Genomic DNA, 16,468 nt, shown 5'->3' with positions numbered 1-16,468 from the left:
CCCCCCCTGCCCCCCCCCCCCCCTCCCCATCCTATGGAGTACAATGAGGTAACACTCAGTTGCAGTGAGAGTTCAGCGCCCAGTCGGTTTCATTCCGAGAGAAAGAGAAACATCAAAAGCCGCCCTGTGTGTCACTTCCTGCACCATAACTGAATTTAAGAATGGCTCTTATGCAAGAGGCAGCGACCGCACTCACCTTTTGGATGTTTACTTTAAAGGCGACACATTTGACTTACTAACAAACTTAACAGTTAATAAATAACAATTTGATATCATTCGAGGGAAAAGACAAAGACGTCGAGAGTATTAATAATGTTAATGCTAATGTTTTGACAGCCGTTACGTGACATGACAAGGTTTTTCTGCAAAAACGTCAAACCTCCCCTGGAGTTTGGACTATTTTTACGGAATGTTTTATTGAAGTTAACTTTCTATATGTTGAAGCATTTCATGTGTGTGCTTCTGTCCTAAGAATGAAGCTGAGATGAGCAGCTGGTGTTGTCTGTAAATAAGCTTTGGTGTTGGCCTCCCCATAAGTGTCCCGTTTCCTCATCACGAGATATTCCGAGTTCCACGATGCAAAGGGGTCTCGTAAAATCCCGGCAATGTCACCCCTGACCTAAAAGATCCAGACAGTTGTCGTGTCTGGTCAAATTGACGCTTTTAAAATGACAAGATTTTTCTTTTCAAAAAACAATATCGCAAACTTTTTTTTAGATACATGAATATAGTATTTGTGTGTTTTTTTTGTCCTCCATTTTCCCACCTTTTTCCAAAAGTTTGTGAAAAGGGGGGGCGGGGGGAATATTAGCTTTTACAAGCAGTGTAAAAATTCATTGTCGCGTGGTGAGAAAAAAAAATGAGGGGGTATTGTTATTCTGGAAACTGAAGGATCTGCGAGATGGCCATCGGGAAGTCTTCCTGAATTCCACTTTCCAGGCATTTTGGGAAGTCAGGACGGTTGGCATCTCTGTTATCACAAAATGTCAACCAAAATAAAAAGCAATTTCCTTGATCCGCACCTAAATTTACCCATATGTACTTTGGCTCGTGGCGCATCCTTCCCCAAAAACGTCACAAAAGTTCTGCTGAATAGCCATCAAACAAAAAAAAGAGAACATCGTGTCAAAAAACCAGAATCCTGTCTCTGCACCCAATTTTAACTGGTTGTACCTTGGCCTATGTCGCATCCTTCACATCAACTAACAAACGGCGATGACAATGTCAACGCAAAAAATAACCAGATTGAAAAAAAAAATGATTTCCACAATCCGCAACTAAATTTAAAAGGTTGCACCTTGGTTAGTGTCACATCCTTCCACAAATCCTCACTGAAGTCCAACCAGTAATGCGAGCATACTGTCAACCAAAATCATAATGCAAACCACATTAAAAATAATTTCCTGGATGTGTTCCTAAATTGACCTAAGTGTACCTTGGCCGATGTCGCATCCTTCTAAAAAAAAAACGTCACCGAAGTTCTGTTTAATCGCTAACAACCAGCGATGAGAACATAATGTCAGCCAAAATCATAATGGCAACCAAATTGGAAATAAAAAAACAATTTCCTGGATGCATACCCAAATTTGGCAATACAAAAACATCACTCAAGTAAATTGCTAACAAACAGCAATGAAAAGTTACTGTCAACAAAAATCATAATACCGGATTTCGACCAAATACCTCTGGTCAGCTGTTTACATGTGATGATCTTTCATTTACATGCACGTACGTGATCATGATGTAAACATATACGTACGTATTTAGCACAATAGCTGCAACTGTTTTTATCGAAGCAACAGCGTGATCAAAACAAGTTTGTAAAGTAGTAGTTTAAAACAACAATTATTATTATTATTACATCAATTAATTCAAGCACCTGACATTACACACTAGGCCACACCCCTTAAATGCACACATTCAACACAGGAACATGAAAATCTGCACGCTAATTGCACTTTACAAAACCTATATGTCACCACATTCTCTTCATTACATTTTCTTTACTTTGTTAAAAGCAAAAAATAAAATAGATGTTTTAATGTGATGGCAATTTGATAGGGGAAATGGATCTGAGCTCAATACTAGAAGTTAGTTCAGTGAATGAATCAATTAATCTTTGCTATACAAACGTGTGCTTTGTGCATTATTAGTCTACGTGTATTGACCAAACTGCAGCTTCTCTTCTCCGTCATCGGATGCTGGTCTCCTCGAATGCTCCTCGATGCTCATCATTCACTCTCTGCTGGATATCTCCACCAGTGGCTCCCCCTTTAAATATCAACCCCGCCCCAAAATCAGTCGATCAAATTCGACATCGTGCCCACCGGCTTCTAACCAATCAGCAAGCGGAGGGGCTAGTGTCGAGATAGTGGTCCGTGCGGATTTAAACCAATAAGAAGCCGAGTTTGACGCAGGGGGGGGGGAGAGGGAGGTGATGGGGGGGGGGGGGGGCGTGACGTCAGGACCGTTTTCATTTCAAAGCGTAACTTTTTGGGGAATAAAAGTAGAACAAAAGAAGCATTGTAAGAATTGAAATAGATTGAAAAGAATATTTGAAAATTATATGTCGAAATAAAAATCCTTTAAAGTCACGTCATGATGCCGCTTTTTCACAAATTCTAAAACTAAATGCTAACGGTTTTTTGTTTTTTAAACCAGGGACCAGTATAACCTTGCCAAATGGAGCGTAATAAAGGATTGAAGACTGAGGGCGGATCGGGCGCGCCGTATTGCTTTAGTAGAGCCAGTAGTAGTGATTGTCATAGACGAGTGGCATCCTTTTTAAATAGTAGCCAGTGGGTGTGTGGATCTTTTTTTTTTTTTTTTCTCTACACGACGCCCCGCCCGGCTCAGCCTCCGAAAACACGGCGCTCCGCCTCACCGGCTTCATTCCAGTAGAGAGGGGCAGGGAGGCAACGCGGCGGCTCCTCCTCGTCATCAACCGGCTTCAAAAAGCCACTTCACCCGGCTAAAATCGCCACCTTCTCCCCGGAGCCTTACAAAGAAACAGTCGGGAGTGGAAAGAGAAAGAAAACCTCTCCGAGAAGTAGACCCGTGGGGACGAATCGAACGCACCTCTATTCAGGGACACCCACCCCCCCCCTCCTAAAAGGCTTGAAAAGCAACATTATTCCACCGTTTTTGTGTCTTTTCTGTCATTATGACCCGGAGATCGTGTGCCATTTACGCCACCGGCATCGTGTGTGCCCACCTCCTAATCGTGGGGATCGCCCTGGTGGTGGCTCAAGTCTTCCAGACCACAATTCACAACCGCTTGAAAAAGGTGAGCTCAGTTTGACCTTCTTTTAAAGTCCAAATGACACTAAAAAATGATCTACTGGAAAACATTACATTAAGGCTCAGACCGGCTGATGCAGCATGACCCACTGACACATTCCCGGATACGATTGCTATGCTTCTGTCTTCCCATTTACGCAACTTCAATGCATCATTAAAGCCTTCATAGCCTTTCCTTTTTATAATCTCCAAAAAATTAACTTTGAAGGGCAAATTGTTCCCCTCACCACAACGATCCAGTATGTTGCTATTTTGATTTTTGTCCCGACTTGCTCATCTCAATGTGCATTTGTACTTTTTTTAGCTAAAGAAAATAGATACTGCTTTGCTCTCAAGATATAAAGGTCTCCATTTGATGTTAAAAGCAAAGTAGAGGATCCACAAATCCTTTTTCATTCATTGCCATTCATTCATGTGCAGTGATGGTCTCTTGATGTATCGCAGATTAAAATGATTTATCCATCCATGTGCATGAAATCTTTTATATATATTATAATATATTATTATAAACTTGTGCAGAATGTGATGTTCTACTTTTTTCGTATGTATATTTTTTTGTATTCATATGAGTGGGTGACCCACGACCCTGAACTGGTTGAAAATGGCTGAATAGGTACTAACCCCAGTGACAAGTAAAACAAGAGAGTAGCAATTTAAGAAACATGGATGTCAGGTTCGTTTTTTAGACTAATGTCATAGTATTTTTTTAAAATTCTATGGCACATTAAAACGATGTTCATTCATCCTTTTGCAGTCTCCAGTGTTGTAGGTCAATGTGAAGTTGAAACGTCAAATTGTTAAATTGACAATTATTATTTTAATAAAATGTTTAATTGGCATGGTATGTTATATATTAACAGGGCAGAGACAAATGGGCCAAATATCTGGTTTAAAACATATAAGTGGCTCATGGGGAGAAATGAAGTTTTCTGAAACTGAATTGTCACTGGCGTTGCAGGTCATCTGATTGACTTGATTGCAAGAAGTGTAGGTTGAATATTTGCAGTGCCTGTCAATATGTGACGCTGCTGCTGTCACAAATTGGCGACCAGTCTGGGGTGTAGACCACCCTTGCAACATTGAAAATGGACAGATGAATCTGAACAAACACAACAGATGTTTTTTGTTGTTCTTTTTTGAACATGGAACAAATGCATTGGTGTTGCAATGTGTCCGCTTGCAGTGACAGCAGGAGGAGGGCGGGTGAAGGTTGTCTGTGTTTGGATGGAGGATGGGGGGGAAGGGAGTTCACGGGTAAAACTTCAAGCCTCGAGTTGTGTTTATGCTGAGTTGTCTTGTTTTTATTTAGCGAGTGGCCACTTTTTACACTCTTTGTCATTCCCAGCTGTTGGAGTGGCTTGTTGGCTTAACACGGCATGTTTTTTTTTTTCTTTTCCGTACATAGACCGTTGCTAACATTTTATGGAAAGAAATAATAAGACAGTAGGTTCATCTTAACCCTTTTTTTTTTTAATTAGTTTTCTTTAAAAAGACCAAGCAAACAGACCAACTGAGGCATGCTGTTTAATAATAAAATATATATATATTTTTTTTAAAAAGACCACATCGTTACTTATAAGTAACAATATAATGTCTTTTTTAAATAGAAATAATATACTATCAGGTGAGTAGTTAATGCAAATAAAGTCAATACCAAATATGACTTCAAAATATAAACCATACAAAATAATCAATATAAAGATAAGAACATAAATGATGAAATGGAAAAAAAAGTGAATCCATTCTCCTGTTGGATCAATTTTCAAATTTCCACACAACGCACCCTAACGGGAGCGGTGAAATTGGCATTGTGGCGATTCAGCAGCTCAATCGGGGGGAAGCAGCTGACGCGCTATATGTTGCAGCCCGGCACACCCGCCACCGCCTTTAACCTTTTGGGAATTGTTGGCATTCCTCTTGCTGACATGAATCGGCGGCGAGCGTTTTCGGGGCCACCGTGCCAACTCATCTGGACTACTTAGGGAGGAAGCCAGCCAGCCAGCCAGCCAACCAGTCAGCCAGCTAGCCAGCCAGCTAGCTTTCCCTCTGGCTCCTTGGTGTAGTAAATTCATTTTCCCCCCATTGAGAATCTCTAAATGAGAAGTTAGCAGGGGGTAACTGCTAATCCTCAACTGCCTCAAGGAAGAAAAAACAAACCTAATTGCAGATTTGCTTGGAAGTTGTAGTTCAGGATAAGATAAGCAAGAGTGCGCAGTAAAATAATATAAATTATGTTATATCGTTTTGAAAAAATATTGTTACCCGAAGTGAACTTGACTTTAATCTCACTACTCAAAACGGGCAATTTAATTTTCTCAACATTTCTTTCATGACTTTTTGGTCAGCTTTTGAAATTCTATACGTCGTAGTTCTGTTTAATTGGCGTTCTGATTATTCAGTTCAACTTCATAACAGTTAAGATAGTTCAAATTAAGGATGAGAGGTCATTGTAAAAGAAGGGGGGGGGAAAGAAATCTCATTACCAGCTCCCTGGATTGAAAAGTTTGAGAATCCCAGCTCTAGGGCGTGGAAGGAAATATAAATCATGTGAGGAATTTCTTGCCTTCTTCAAGCCCTGGGGGCAGGACTTTTTTTTTCTTTTCTTTTTTCACTGCGCTGGAACCAGTAAACTGCAAACACAGACTGATGACGGATTGAGCGTGAAAGCGTTTGAAAAGTGAGACACATCGTTTTTCTCATCACATATGGTCTCAGTCGAACAGCGCTGTCAAAGCTCTTTGTTTGTTTAAGGGCTGGTCCTCATCAACCTCCACACATGTCCTTAGACTGTGTTTCTCCTGATAAACCAGATCCAAATAACAGTCAAAAAGCATCAAAGCAACCTTGGGGTGAAAAAAAAATTTAAAAAAATCCAAGGAGTCGTGCTTTTCTCGTTCATAAAAGGAAGAAGTTACTTTGGAAAGTGCGTGACATCGTCCTGATTTCACTTCCAGATTTATAATGTGACAATGCGGACAGGCGATTCGTTTTTTTTTTCGAACAAATATTTGCTTATTTTTGCAGAAACAAGGTTTTTGGAAAAAAGGTCTAAAATTACAAGAAAAACGACCACTTTTTCAAAAAGTAGGGATATTTTTGTATTCATTTCTGAACCCAAATCTATGTAGTATTTTTTTTATAGCAACATACTTATATCGAATTTACAATGACTAAAGCTTTATGAAAGTATTACTTGGAAAATCTTGTATGCCTTTCATGGCAAAATGCTATTATACCTAGAAAACAAAAATAAAAAATTACGGGAACAGGAAACCTGTCGGCAAAGTTTGCTTGCCTTGAGCTCGACTGTGCTTTCACGGGAACGAGGATGCGAGCGACCCGACAAATAGCCACACCGGCCGTAAACATCTGCCAAGGTCGCAAAGTCTCTTGACGGGAAGCGGCGGCCGAGTCTTGACGCCGAGTGTGCGTTGGAGACAATGCCCTCGACAATTAACCTGAAGCGGACGAAGGCTTTTGAGCAAACTGGAAACGAGAGGAAGTGTTACTTGCGTCCACGTGTTTAAAAATAACCCGTACACTGGAGGTGGGAAAAGTGCAAATACTTTTACTGTAGTTGAGTAGATAATTTATTTATTTTTTCAACTCCTCTACCGCGCCGACGTTTGCCGGCACGCTCGTCCTCTTGTTCGAGCTTGCCCTCAGGAGCTCTGTATTAAGTGTGACTTTGTCCTTTAGGAAATAACACTGACGGAGAAGAGTCAGATGTTCGAGTCGTGGAAGAACCCTCCCCCGCCCGTCTACATGGAGTACTACTTCTTCAACGTCACCAACCCGGAGGTGTTCTTAGCGGGAGGCCGGGCAGCCGTCCAGCAGATCGGACCTTACACCTACAGGTAATGCGACACCCCTCTCCGGACCCCTGATGCGCCCGTCTGACCCGCGTCCTACTGTTTTCCCACCCCAGGGAGTACCGGCCCAGGGAGAACGTCACCTTCCTGGAGAACGGCACCAAAGTCTACGCCCTCAACCCTAAAACCTTCGTCTTCATGCGGGAGAAGTCTGTGGGAGATCCCGAAGTGGACATGCTCAGGACCATCAATATCCCCTTAGTGGTGGGTGGCCGTTGGTTCATCTTTGCCGTTCTGAACACAATGCGACTTATACACCAGTGCGACTTATACTCCGAAAAATACGGTACTGTATATTTGACTTTTGCTCGACCGTGTCTTCTTAGGTGGTGATGAACGAGCTCAGCTCGTACTCGTTTTTCCTGCGCAGCGTCATCTCCATGTTCATCAAAGGCCTGGGGGCCGAGTTGTTTACCACGCGCACGGTGCACGAGTACCTGTGGGGCTTCAAGGACCCCATCCTCACCAAGATCCACTCCATGAAGCCGGACGTGGACGAGTACTTTGGGCTCATGTGGAAGGTGAGCGCCGAGGGCTCACGCAGTCGTGTCTTTTTGCAGACTTCCCGTTAGCCGGCGCGTGACGCAACTTCTGCAATGCTGCGGCGAGGTCGCCAGCCACTCAAATGAGAGTCTTAGCTGACTCGGAATTAAACCGACCACCCAACTCACTACGTCGGCAGTATTGAGACAAATTCCGCAAACATTTGATGACTGCTAGAGTCTCGATGTTATTATTGTCTCCCCCTTCCCCAAAATCAACGGACTGCGTTCCCCCTCCCCATCTCCAATTACGAGCGTTCCTTGTGCTCCGTTTGAGGCTTATTGTCCCTTACGAGGACAGCCAAACACAAAGCGGCGTTTCTTTTCACGGCTCATTAAAGCGTAGGGACGCAAACGCGTTCCGACTCAGTGCCTGGCCAGCATGAGGCGCTTCGTGTCTCAACCTGTCTCTCTCTCGCTCTCTCTCTCTCTCTCATCTTGGCAGAAAAACGGAACCCACGAAGGGGAGTTTGTCTTCAACACCGGCGAGCAGGACTACATGGATTACGGCAAAATCGACACGTGGAACGGACTCAAGTAAACACTTTTTCCTTTCATTATTTGGATGAGCTTTTATTTTTTGGGCTTGTTTTGAAATATTCCTCCTTAGGTCTACTCTGTCAGATATTGTCAGTATTTGCCCAGTTCGACCATTTTTGAGAGCAGGGGAACCATTTGCTCTCTGGATTTGAAGATTGCAAAATGAGTGTTTGGCTATCCATTGCGACTTTGTACTTTAGATCCAGGTCGCTAGATTTGAGAACACGCCAATACATCAAGCATCGAATAGATCGTCCCCTTGTCCCATTTCCCGAGGGGAAAAAAAAAACCCAAAGTGTTTTACAGCTTAATGTTTAATAAAAACATATGACACAGTTTATTGCACCGGGAACATTAAAAGGAGCGCAAAATGGTGCTCTACACCAAATTTAGCTACTTGTGTCAATCTGACTCAGAAATTCACTTTTGTCACTCAATGTACGAAAACAAAGTGACCACAACGAGAAATGTTGATTTCCAAAGCTCTTTTTTTTTTTTTTAACGTTGACATGTGACTCTTTTTTTTTTTTTACGAAAGCGCAGTAACAGCTAACAGCGCCATTTGTTTTCTCCTTGCGACCAGGGAGATGACGTTCTGGTCGTCCAACCAGAGCAACATGATCAACGGCACGGACGGCGCCGTCTTCCACCCGCTCATCAACAGGAACGAGCTGCTTTACATCTTCGCCGCCGATCTCTGCAGGTATGCGCGCGCCGCTATCGCGTCCTCGCCCGCCCGACCTTGTTTACCGTCCAGGAAAAACACAGGATCGTGAATCACAGATAAAGAACTATCTCAGGGACTGATAAGGAATTTCTGTGAGAAAAGCAGACAACTCCCCGGAAGCGAAACGATACACAGGAAAGCATTTTGAAGCTGAGATGAGCACACGGGGGTTCACTTTGGTTTTTTTTCTGGCAGGTCCATCCATCTGGCCTACGTGAAGGACGTGGAGGTGAAAGGCATCCAGGCGTACCGCTTTGCGCCCCCCAACGACGTGCTCATGAGCCCCGTGGACAACCCAGCCAACGAGGGCTTCTGCGTGCCCGCCGGAAAGTGTCTGGGCACCGGCGTACTCAAAGTCAGCGTGTGTCGACAAGGTAAGAGGAGAAAAGGAAGGAAATGACAGCTCACGGCAGGAAAAGAAAGCCAAGTGAAAGCGCACAAAGGCCCAACATCTGATGTTACCCCACATCCAAATCCTCTTCGTGCATAGTCGAGCTTATTCCACACTTTGGCCATTATACAAAGTAACAGCAAAGGTCAGCAAAGCAAAGCAAGGCGGAAATATACCTTCATTGTCAATCATTAGCTCGGAATAAGTCGTTCATTATCCCACGGCAGTTCACATTTACGAGTAACAGAGTTTTGAAATTGGAATCATTTCCCCACTTGATTTGGATCCCTTCTCATAAATCAAAGGAGAGCAATTCATTCACATTTTACAGTTCTCCGAAAATGTCCACGCCTGATTCCGATCTGCCCGCTTCAATCAGAATGTAAAATATCTTTATACACAAACTTCATCATCCGAAGATGGCCCTGCGCAATCTGGTCCCTTTCTTGCTTGCCGTTTGAGCGCGCGGGTGAATGTTTAACGGTGTCGGTGCGCTCGTGTCGCAATGATTGGACTATTTGACCGTGTTGAGTGAAGAGCCATTGCCGCGATAAGAGCACGAGGAACATCCCAAACATACACTACACACGCTCACCTCTGGACTCTGCTGTTTGCATTCCTTCAACCATTCATCGTCCTTATCAGATACTTGTACTGCCACGATTAGCATATTGGATGGACTACTGTGCAAAAAAAAAAAAAAAAAGCCCATTTAACAATGTAATTAGATCAACCAAAAAAAAAAAATACTAGATTGAGGTTTTGTGGTTGTTGTTTTTTTTATTTTATTTTTTTTATCAGATGTTGCACCATTGTTCATTATTCAATTTTCATTGACACTGAAAAGTTTCAGACCAGAACTAATTTATTGTCAAATGCAGTTTGGTTATTTTCATTATAAAGGGAAAATTTGAAATATTTCTGGCCCTATAAAAAGTTTTTGCTCCCTGAACTTTCTAATAATTGGTTGTGACACTTTAGGCAAAATGTTTCCTTTGTGACCTTCTTGATGAGTTGTCTTTGCGTATTTGGAGTCATTTAGCTCGATTGGCAGCCCGCCTGCACTTTCTCCATTTGTGGAGATTGGCTTTGTTGTTGAGGTCACAAAGCCTTAGATGAGCCTTTGTCCTTGTTTTTGATTTTCTTTGTGTTGTCATATGATGCTTTTCTTTTTGAGGAAAGTGTAAAGGCTGTTTTCCAATCTCAAAAGAATCAGTGCGGCCATTGTGGACTCTTGGATGTTTGCAATCACCATGTCAGCATGTCGTTAAAAGACGTGCCGGCACTATCAATAGCAGTATATCAATTATAGTTCTCCTCGAGCTCACGTTTCTTCTTATCTACAGTACCTTCTGGAGTTTTAACAGCAGTCACTGACCTCTTAGTATTACTTCTGTGCCCTCCCTCCAGGCGCTCCCATTGTGGTGTCTTTCCCGCACTTCTACCAGGCCGACCCAAAGTACATTAACGCCATCGAAGGCCTCAATCCAAACAAGGAGGACCACGAGACCTATCTGGACCTGCAGCCGGTACGGCGTGTTCTAGAACCTACAATGACAAAATGCGAGCAAATGTGTTCACACTGTGCTCTAAATTGACAATGAGGTTGTTGTTTTTTTAAGCAGCGTGTGTGTTGTGTGTGTGTGTGTGTGTGTGTGTGTGTGTGTGTGTACAGACTACAGGCGTTCCCATTCGGGCCTGCAAGCGCGCTCAGCTCAATGTCATCCTGAAGAGAGTGACAGGCTTCCCGTAAGTCCATTTGTAAAAATAATTTTAAAAAAAATGTTTCCCTTTAAACCTTGCCTCCCCTTTTTTACGTGCTAGCTAACATGCCACCTCCTATCTCACAGGGAGACAAAGTACCTCAACGAGACCATTTTCCCCATCATGTACGTCAATGAGGTGAGAATGACCACACACACACACAACGTGCTAGAACATTTGAACTTCAACCTCCCGAACTGACACTTTTTTTTTTTTTTTTCCCTCTGGTAGACGGCCACGGTTGATGACAACTCTGCCGCCCAGATGAGGACGCTGCTGCTTATCGTCACCCTGGTGTCTAACTTTCCTCTGCTCATCGTGGGCATGGGCCTCATCCTGCTGCTTGTCCTGGTGGTCCTGTTCTGCCGTAACCGCCAGAAGAAGGTGAGTTCACACGTAGCCCCCCCCCCCCCCCGAGCCTTAACCCAGTCGCAATAATCTGTTAGCTCGCGGTATCCCTATTAGATTTGTAGTGTTGTTATGCTAAACGAAATTCTCGCTCTAGACTGTGTGGAAGGTTTTAAGCCCCAAATTTGCCGCATGCTAACTAACTCATTGCATGCATTCTTACCTTAACCGCAAAACCAACATAACCAGTTTCTTTCCCGCAATTCTGTGTCAAGTTTTTTTTAAAAGACGCATTAGCACTGCTTTAGCTCGTTGTTTAGTTGAGAAAACTTCATTTGTATACTATTAGCGTAGCAACTGCTAGCAAAACAACTGTACCTCAAAGTCACATTTGTATTTTTAAGCAGCAAGTAATCACATTTTTAAAAGAGTTGAGAACACGACCTGTTAGCCTAGCGTCTACACGGCTAGCTTGTTTTTGCCTAACAAAGACTAACAATCGGTGCGCTGTTTGTCATTGTTTGAAAACTAAGCATGCTAAGCTAACAAAACCAATTTCACATACCAATGTTAGAATTTGTTGAAAACTGGTTTCCAAATGCGGGTTTTTAAGGTGTCTTAGCATGACGGGAAATGCTGACGATGCTAAATTGCCATGTGAAGCATTTTTGTTTTGTTGTTGTATTAACCTGTTTGAATTTTCAGTAACGCTCCCCTTTTTTCCCTTTTTCTGTTTTAGAACGAAGTAAAACGCATTGATTTTACTGAGGCTTTTCATTCTTTTGCTGTAAGTCTTTTTTTCCATTTTTGTTGCCTTGTTTGCTGTTCCATGTTTTTGCATTTTGTTGGCTATCTTGAGTATCATTTTTCATTCCCATTTGGGTCTTAATTGTTTCTTCACACAGTGCACTTGCCTCATTTAGTCTGTTTACATTTCATCCCAAGTGTTCCATATTTACTGTATTTCCTCGAAATGGTGCGACTTGAGAGAGGAGGATAAATACTCGAGAAAAAGATCTCTCTCCCGACCGATACGTTTTCATCCCAACCAGGAAACAGCAACTTTGCTTGCTAACCAAAACCGGAGCTCGGAAACATTCTTTGTGGTTTTATATTTATCATGAGGCGTTCAAATTTTCTAAATTTGTCCGTATTTGGTTTGATACTGCACATTCACTGGATTAAAAAAAGAAAAAAAACTTCTTTTAGAATAAAATTCAAAAGCTTCTAAGTAAATACAGTAAATGCTCACTTCATGAGGAAATACGGTATTATGAAGATGTCACTAAACATTTCAAGAAGTCATTTTCATTATGATAAAATTTGGTCACCTGATTTTGTCTTGAGCTGTGAAGCTGATAGATATCCGATATAAAACCTTTTCAAAGTCATATATTCTTGAAAATCGAAGTGTTTACGTGCTTTTTATTTCTGACCGTTAGTGATAAGCTGATAGATACATATATTTTTGAAAATCGAAGTGTTGACGTGCTTTTTATTTCTGCCGGTCGGTGATTCGGCGCCTTTGCCATCTGTTACTAATCTCCGTGCTTTGTTTTTGGGTTTTGTTTTTTTTCCCCCCCTTCTGGATCGCTCCGCTGCAGACGGCCAAAGACGAGACCGCGTACACGCAGGTCAGTGACAAGACCGACGAGTCGCCCGACGCTCCCGCCGGCCAGCCGCAAAAGAATGGTTCCTACATCGCCATGGATCCAGTGGAGGCCCAGAAGTGTTGATCCAGGATGGACCTCCTACCAGCCACCCAACCCTCCCTCCCTTGCACTCTGGGCGTGGCGGCTGAGGGAAGTGGGTGGGCTCGCTATTTTGCAAGGGCCCGAGTCAATCAGGAGAAGATTGCTCTTCCTCTCCTGGTTGGCTCCAAAGATGAAGGACTCGACCAAGTGTTGTTTTCCGCCGCCCCCCTCACACCCAAAATGGTCGTCATTCCAACAGGGATGCACCGTCCCACCAGTGGGAACCGCCTTGCCCCATTAAGTATTAGGTTAAAAAAAAAAACTGAGCCAAACAGTTTTGTTATTTTTGCCTTTCTTTCACACACTAGCTGGTTGTGAAAGTGTGTTCCACCACTCCTTCTCCTCCTCCTTATCTAACACTAGACTTTTCCTAGCTGCTCCGTTTGTGCCCTTTCTATAGCCAGTCAAAGATTTTTTTTTTTTTTTTTCAATGAGGAACCACAATTAACAAAAAAGACTTGCGGAACTTACAAGGGAGCCTCGAAGTGGCTTTCTTTGCCTTACCGCCAGGACGGTTTGCACGTCTACACTGTTACTCAAGCACAATTGGAGCCTCGTGCGGTCCTCGGCAAGCCTTTTTTTTTTATTATTATTTTTTTTTTTTTTCCCAAGAGTCAGACACTGTCAGTGTTAGTGTGCAAAACGCAGCACTTGAATCACTTGTCTTATCATTTCAAAAAAAACAACCCCCCCCTCATCCAGACACACACACACACACACACACACTTTTTGCCTGGAAAATGTGCCCCATGTGTTTTTTTTATTTTTATTTTCCTCGTTATTTCTACAGCAGTTGGTCCAGCTGTACACGACATTTCACTTTTGTGTCTTTGCTGCTCGGAAGTGGCCAATAAGCTGTGGACGTTCCTCCGAGTCTTCTTCACGCTGCCATTCCAGTCAAACTTTCCGTGAGCTTCAAATCCAACGAGACGTACGTTTGTGACGTACGTTCAACAACAACACTGTGGTCATTTATTTAGTTGACTTAAAAGCATTTTTTTTCCTAAGTGTGAAAAGTTTCCATCGATTTGGTGTGGTTCAGATGAACAATTGTTATAATAGATGGATGGATGGATGTTCAATGTGCAACATTTCAACACTACGCAAGATACATTTTGCCAATATCCAGCACACTAATGAAAATAATTGCAAAAAGATTTGTTCAATTCCACTTGTAACATTTTCTTAACTCTCTAATCTACAACTTCACCAACGGTTTACTTATGTTAACCAACCATCTGGTGTACTTTGAAACCGCAAAATGATGTAAACTACTGAACCAAACCACCTGATGGAAACTTTCTTTTTTTTTTTTTTACGTCATGTATGTGATACGAAACGTGTCATCCACTTGGGCTAGCTGGGAAAAGAACAAATCCTCGTAAGCAGTAAGAACATTTTTGGAAATTGTTGGGGGAAAAATGCCTCGCAAACTGCTTGGGATACTTTTTTTTTTTTTTTTTTACTTTAAGCCTGCCTTCGATCCCCATCGGACTGGCGGCAATCAACGAGTTTGGTTATTTTGTAACCACGAAAAACGATCAATGCTTACTGTACCGAGCCAAACTTTTTTTAAGGTCAGTGTTAAAGGGCTCCAGTGCATTTTGCTTTCATGATGGGTTGGATCTTTTGTTCTCTTCCAACTGCAGGCTAGCTCAGAAAAGAACCCATAGTTAGGAATATTTTTTTGGGGGAAAAAAATTGTTTTTTTTTTTTTTTACGTTTGACTTCTAAAAAGTGTGACGGTTTGTTTACTTCTAGCACTTCTTTTTGATTTTGCCAGCATGGTTAATTTTGGGACCATTCACAATGCCACCATAACCTTTTTGGAGACCTTACTCACGACCTGTGACCAAAGACATCCCTGTGCCGCAAACCCTATTCCCCCCCCCCCGCCCTTTTGCCCCTTCGCCATGTGCCACCGTATTCGCTGCTGTGCCTTCTTGACATCAAGGCCGAAAAAGGAACACTTTGGCGTGGAATCTCAGTATTATTATTTTTATTGTGTAAGATAAAAGCAATACAGAGTTGTGTGTACAAATGAATGGTTTTTATAACAGGGCCACATATTTATGTTTGGGTATTCCCCCTGGAATTGTCAGGTTGTTGGTTTTTTTTTTTTGTGTGTAGTTTTTATGGAGTACCACTTGGGTCCAATTTGATTTCATTTATATTTTGAAGTTTGAAATATTTCTGTCGAGTACCACTTGGGTCCAATATGATTTCATTTATATTTTGAAGTTTGAACAGAAAAAGTTATGTGGAGGGAAAAAAAAAGATGTAGCTGATGCTAACATGCTAATATTGTCAAACTGGAGGGCTTTGATGGCCAGGCTGATTATCTTGATGTGATGAATAAGATGAATGACGCCCCCCCCCCCCCCCCTCCTCTTCCTCCTCCTCCTCCTCTCTCACACTATTCAGGGGCCAGCAGTCGTGCCATAAACCTACTCGGGGTCCCAACACGTTTCAATTTGCGCCTTCTTTCTGTTACGGGCGACGTTGTCACACTGGTTTGATGGTTGTTTTGGGTTTTCCGAATGACAATCCCCCACCCCCCACCCCCCCCCTTTGGCAGGAGAGGTGAAAAAGAAAAATTCAAAGTACTACTCGTTTTGAGTTTTGATAATTTCCACTGCACACACCTTTCTTACAGAGCTTTTGTAAACATTTCTAGTGTATTTGCAAGAAAATAAAGCTTGCCATCAAGTACAAAGTGGCCTGCTGCTCTTCATTTCTGACATTTCAAAGTCCAAAAATACAAAAGTCTGCTTTATTGTCAATTTCTTCACATGTTAAGACACACAGAAATCGAAATTACGTTTCCCACCGTCCCACCGTGACGAGACATGACACAACACATACAAGCAAATAGCACAAAGAGTAAAAACAAATATACAAGAGCGATGAATAAGTAATAAGCAAATAACCCAAATGAATAAACAATAAATAAATAAATAAATCGACAAATAAGAGGAGCAAAATGGAGCAAGCGTGCAGACAGCCAGAATATAGCGCAAAAGTACAGGACGTCATCTCGAAGTTCCTTTTGTTTTTATATGCAATAGTGTACACCACTTTATATGGTTAATATGTATTTGATAGATTTCTTTAGATATATGTTTTTCACTGGAGAGTTTATTTTTTTCTTTTAGTTGCGTTTATTGGTGATACTGTCATGTCATTTTGTGCGCTTTGTCCGACATTGACTACATGATGACCCAGATAAT

At 42.3% G+C, this 16,468-nt stretch overlaps 1 protein-coding gene across 1 annotated transcript; it reads left to right on the top strand.

Annotated features, from left to right (window-relative positions):
* The first annotated feature begins 2,499 nt into the window (after window positions 1-2,499).
* On the top strand, window positions 2,500-15,954 carry scarb2a (scavenger receptor class B, member 2a). The gene is made up of 13 exons (XM_085909485.1): window positions 2,500-3,286; window positions 7,000-7,157; window positions 7,229-7,376; window positions 7,499-7,693; window positions 8,160-8,251; window positions 8,838-8,957; window positions 9,177-9,355; window positions 10,783-10,901; window positions 11,048-11,121; window positions 11,223-11,274; window positions 11,368-11,520; window positions 12,224-12,271; window positions 13,089-15,954. The coding sequence occupies exons 1-13, from the start codon at window positions 3,164-3,166 to the stop codon at window positions 13,218-13,220; spliced, it is 1,593 nt and encodes a 530-aa protein (XP_085765611.1). The 5' UTR covers window positions 2,500-3,163; the 3' UTR covers window positions 13,221-15,954.
* The last annotated feature ends 514 nt before the right edge of the window (window positions 15,955-16,468 follow it).

The sequence above is a fragment of the Syngnathus leptorhynchus genome, chromosome 4 (genome assembly GCF_054491065.1).
Source record: "Syngnathus leptorhynchus isolate UIUO chromosome 4, UIUO_Slep, whole genome shotgun sequence".
In the NCBI taxonomy this organism is placed as follows: domain Eukaryota; kingdom Metazoa; phylum Chordata; class Actinopteri; order Syngnathiformes; family Syngnathidae; genus Syngnathus; species Syngnathus leptorhynchus.
The sequence above is the reverse complement of the archived record's forward strand: the minus strand, read 5'-3'. Positions and strand labels throughout refer to the sequence as shown.

What these genes read in the sequence shown, in the direction of transcription:
- scarb2a (XM_085909485.1), top strand. Translation starts at nt 3,164, where the DNA reads ATGACCCGGAGATCGTGTGCCATTTACGCCACCGGCATCGTGTGTGCC. An exon ending in ACTTTGGGCTCATGTGGAAG is followed by an intron (nt 7,694 to 8,159) that starts GTGAGCGCCGAG and finishes TCATCTTGGCAG; the next exon opens with AAAAACGGAACCCACGAAGG. An exon ending in AGTCAGCGTGTGTCGACAAG is followed by an intron (nt 9,356 to 10,782) that starts GTAAGAGGAGAA and finishes CCCTCCCTCCAG; the next exon opens with GCGCTCCCATTGTGGTGTCT.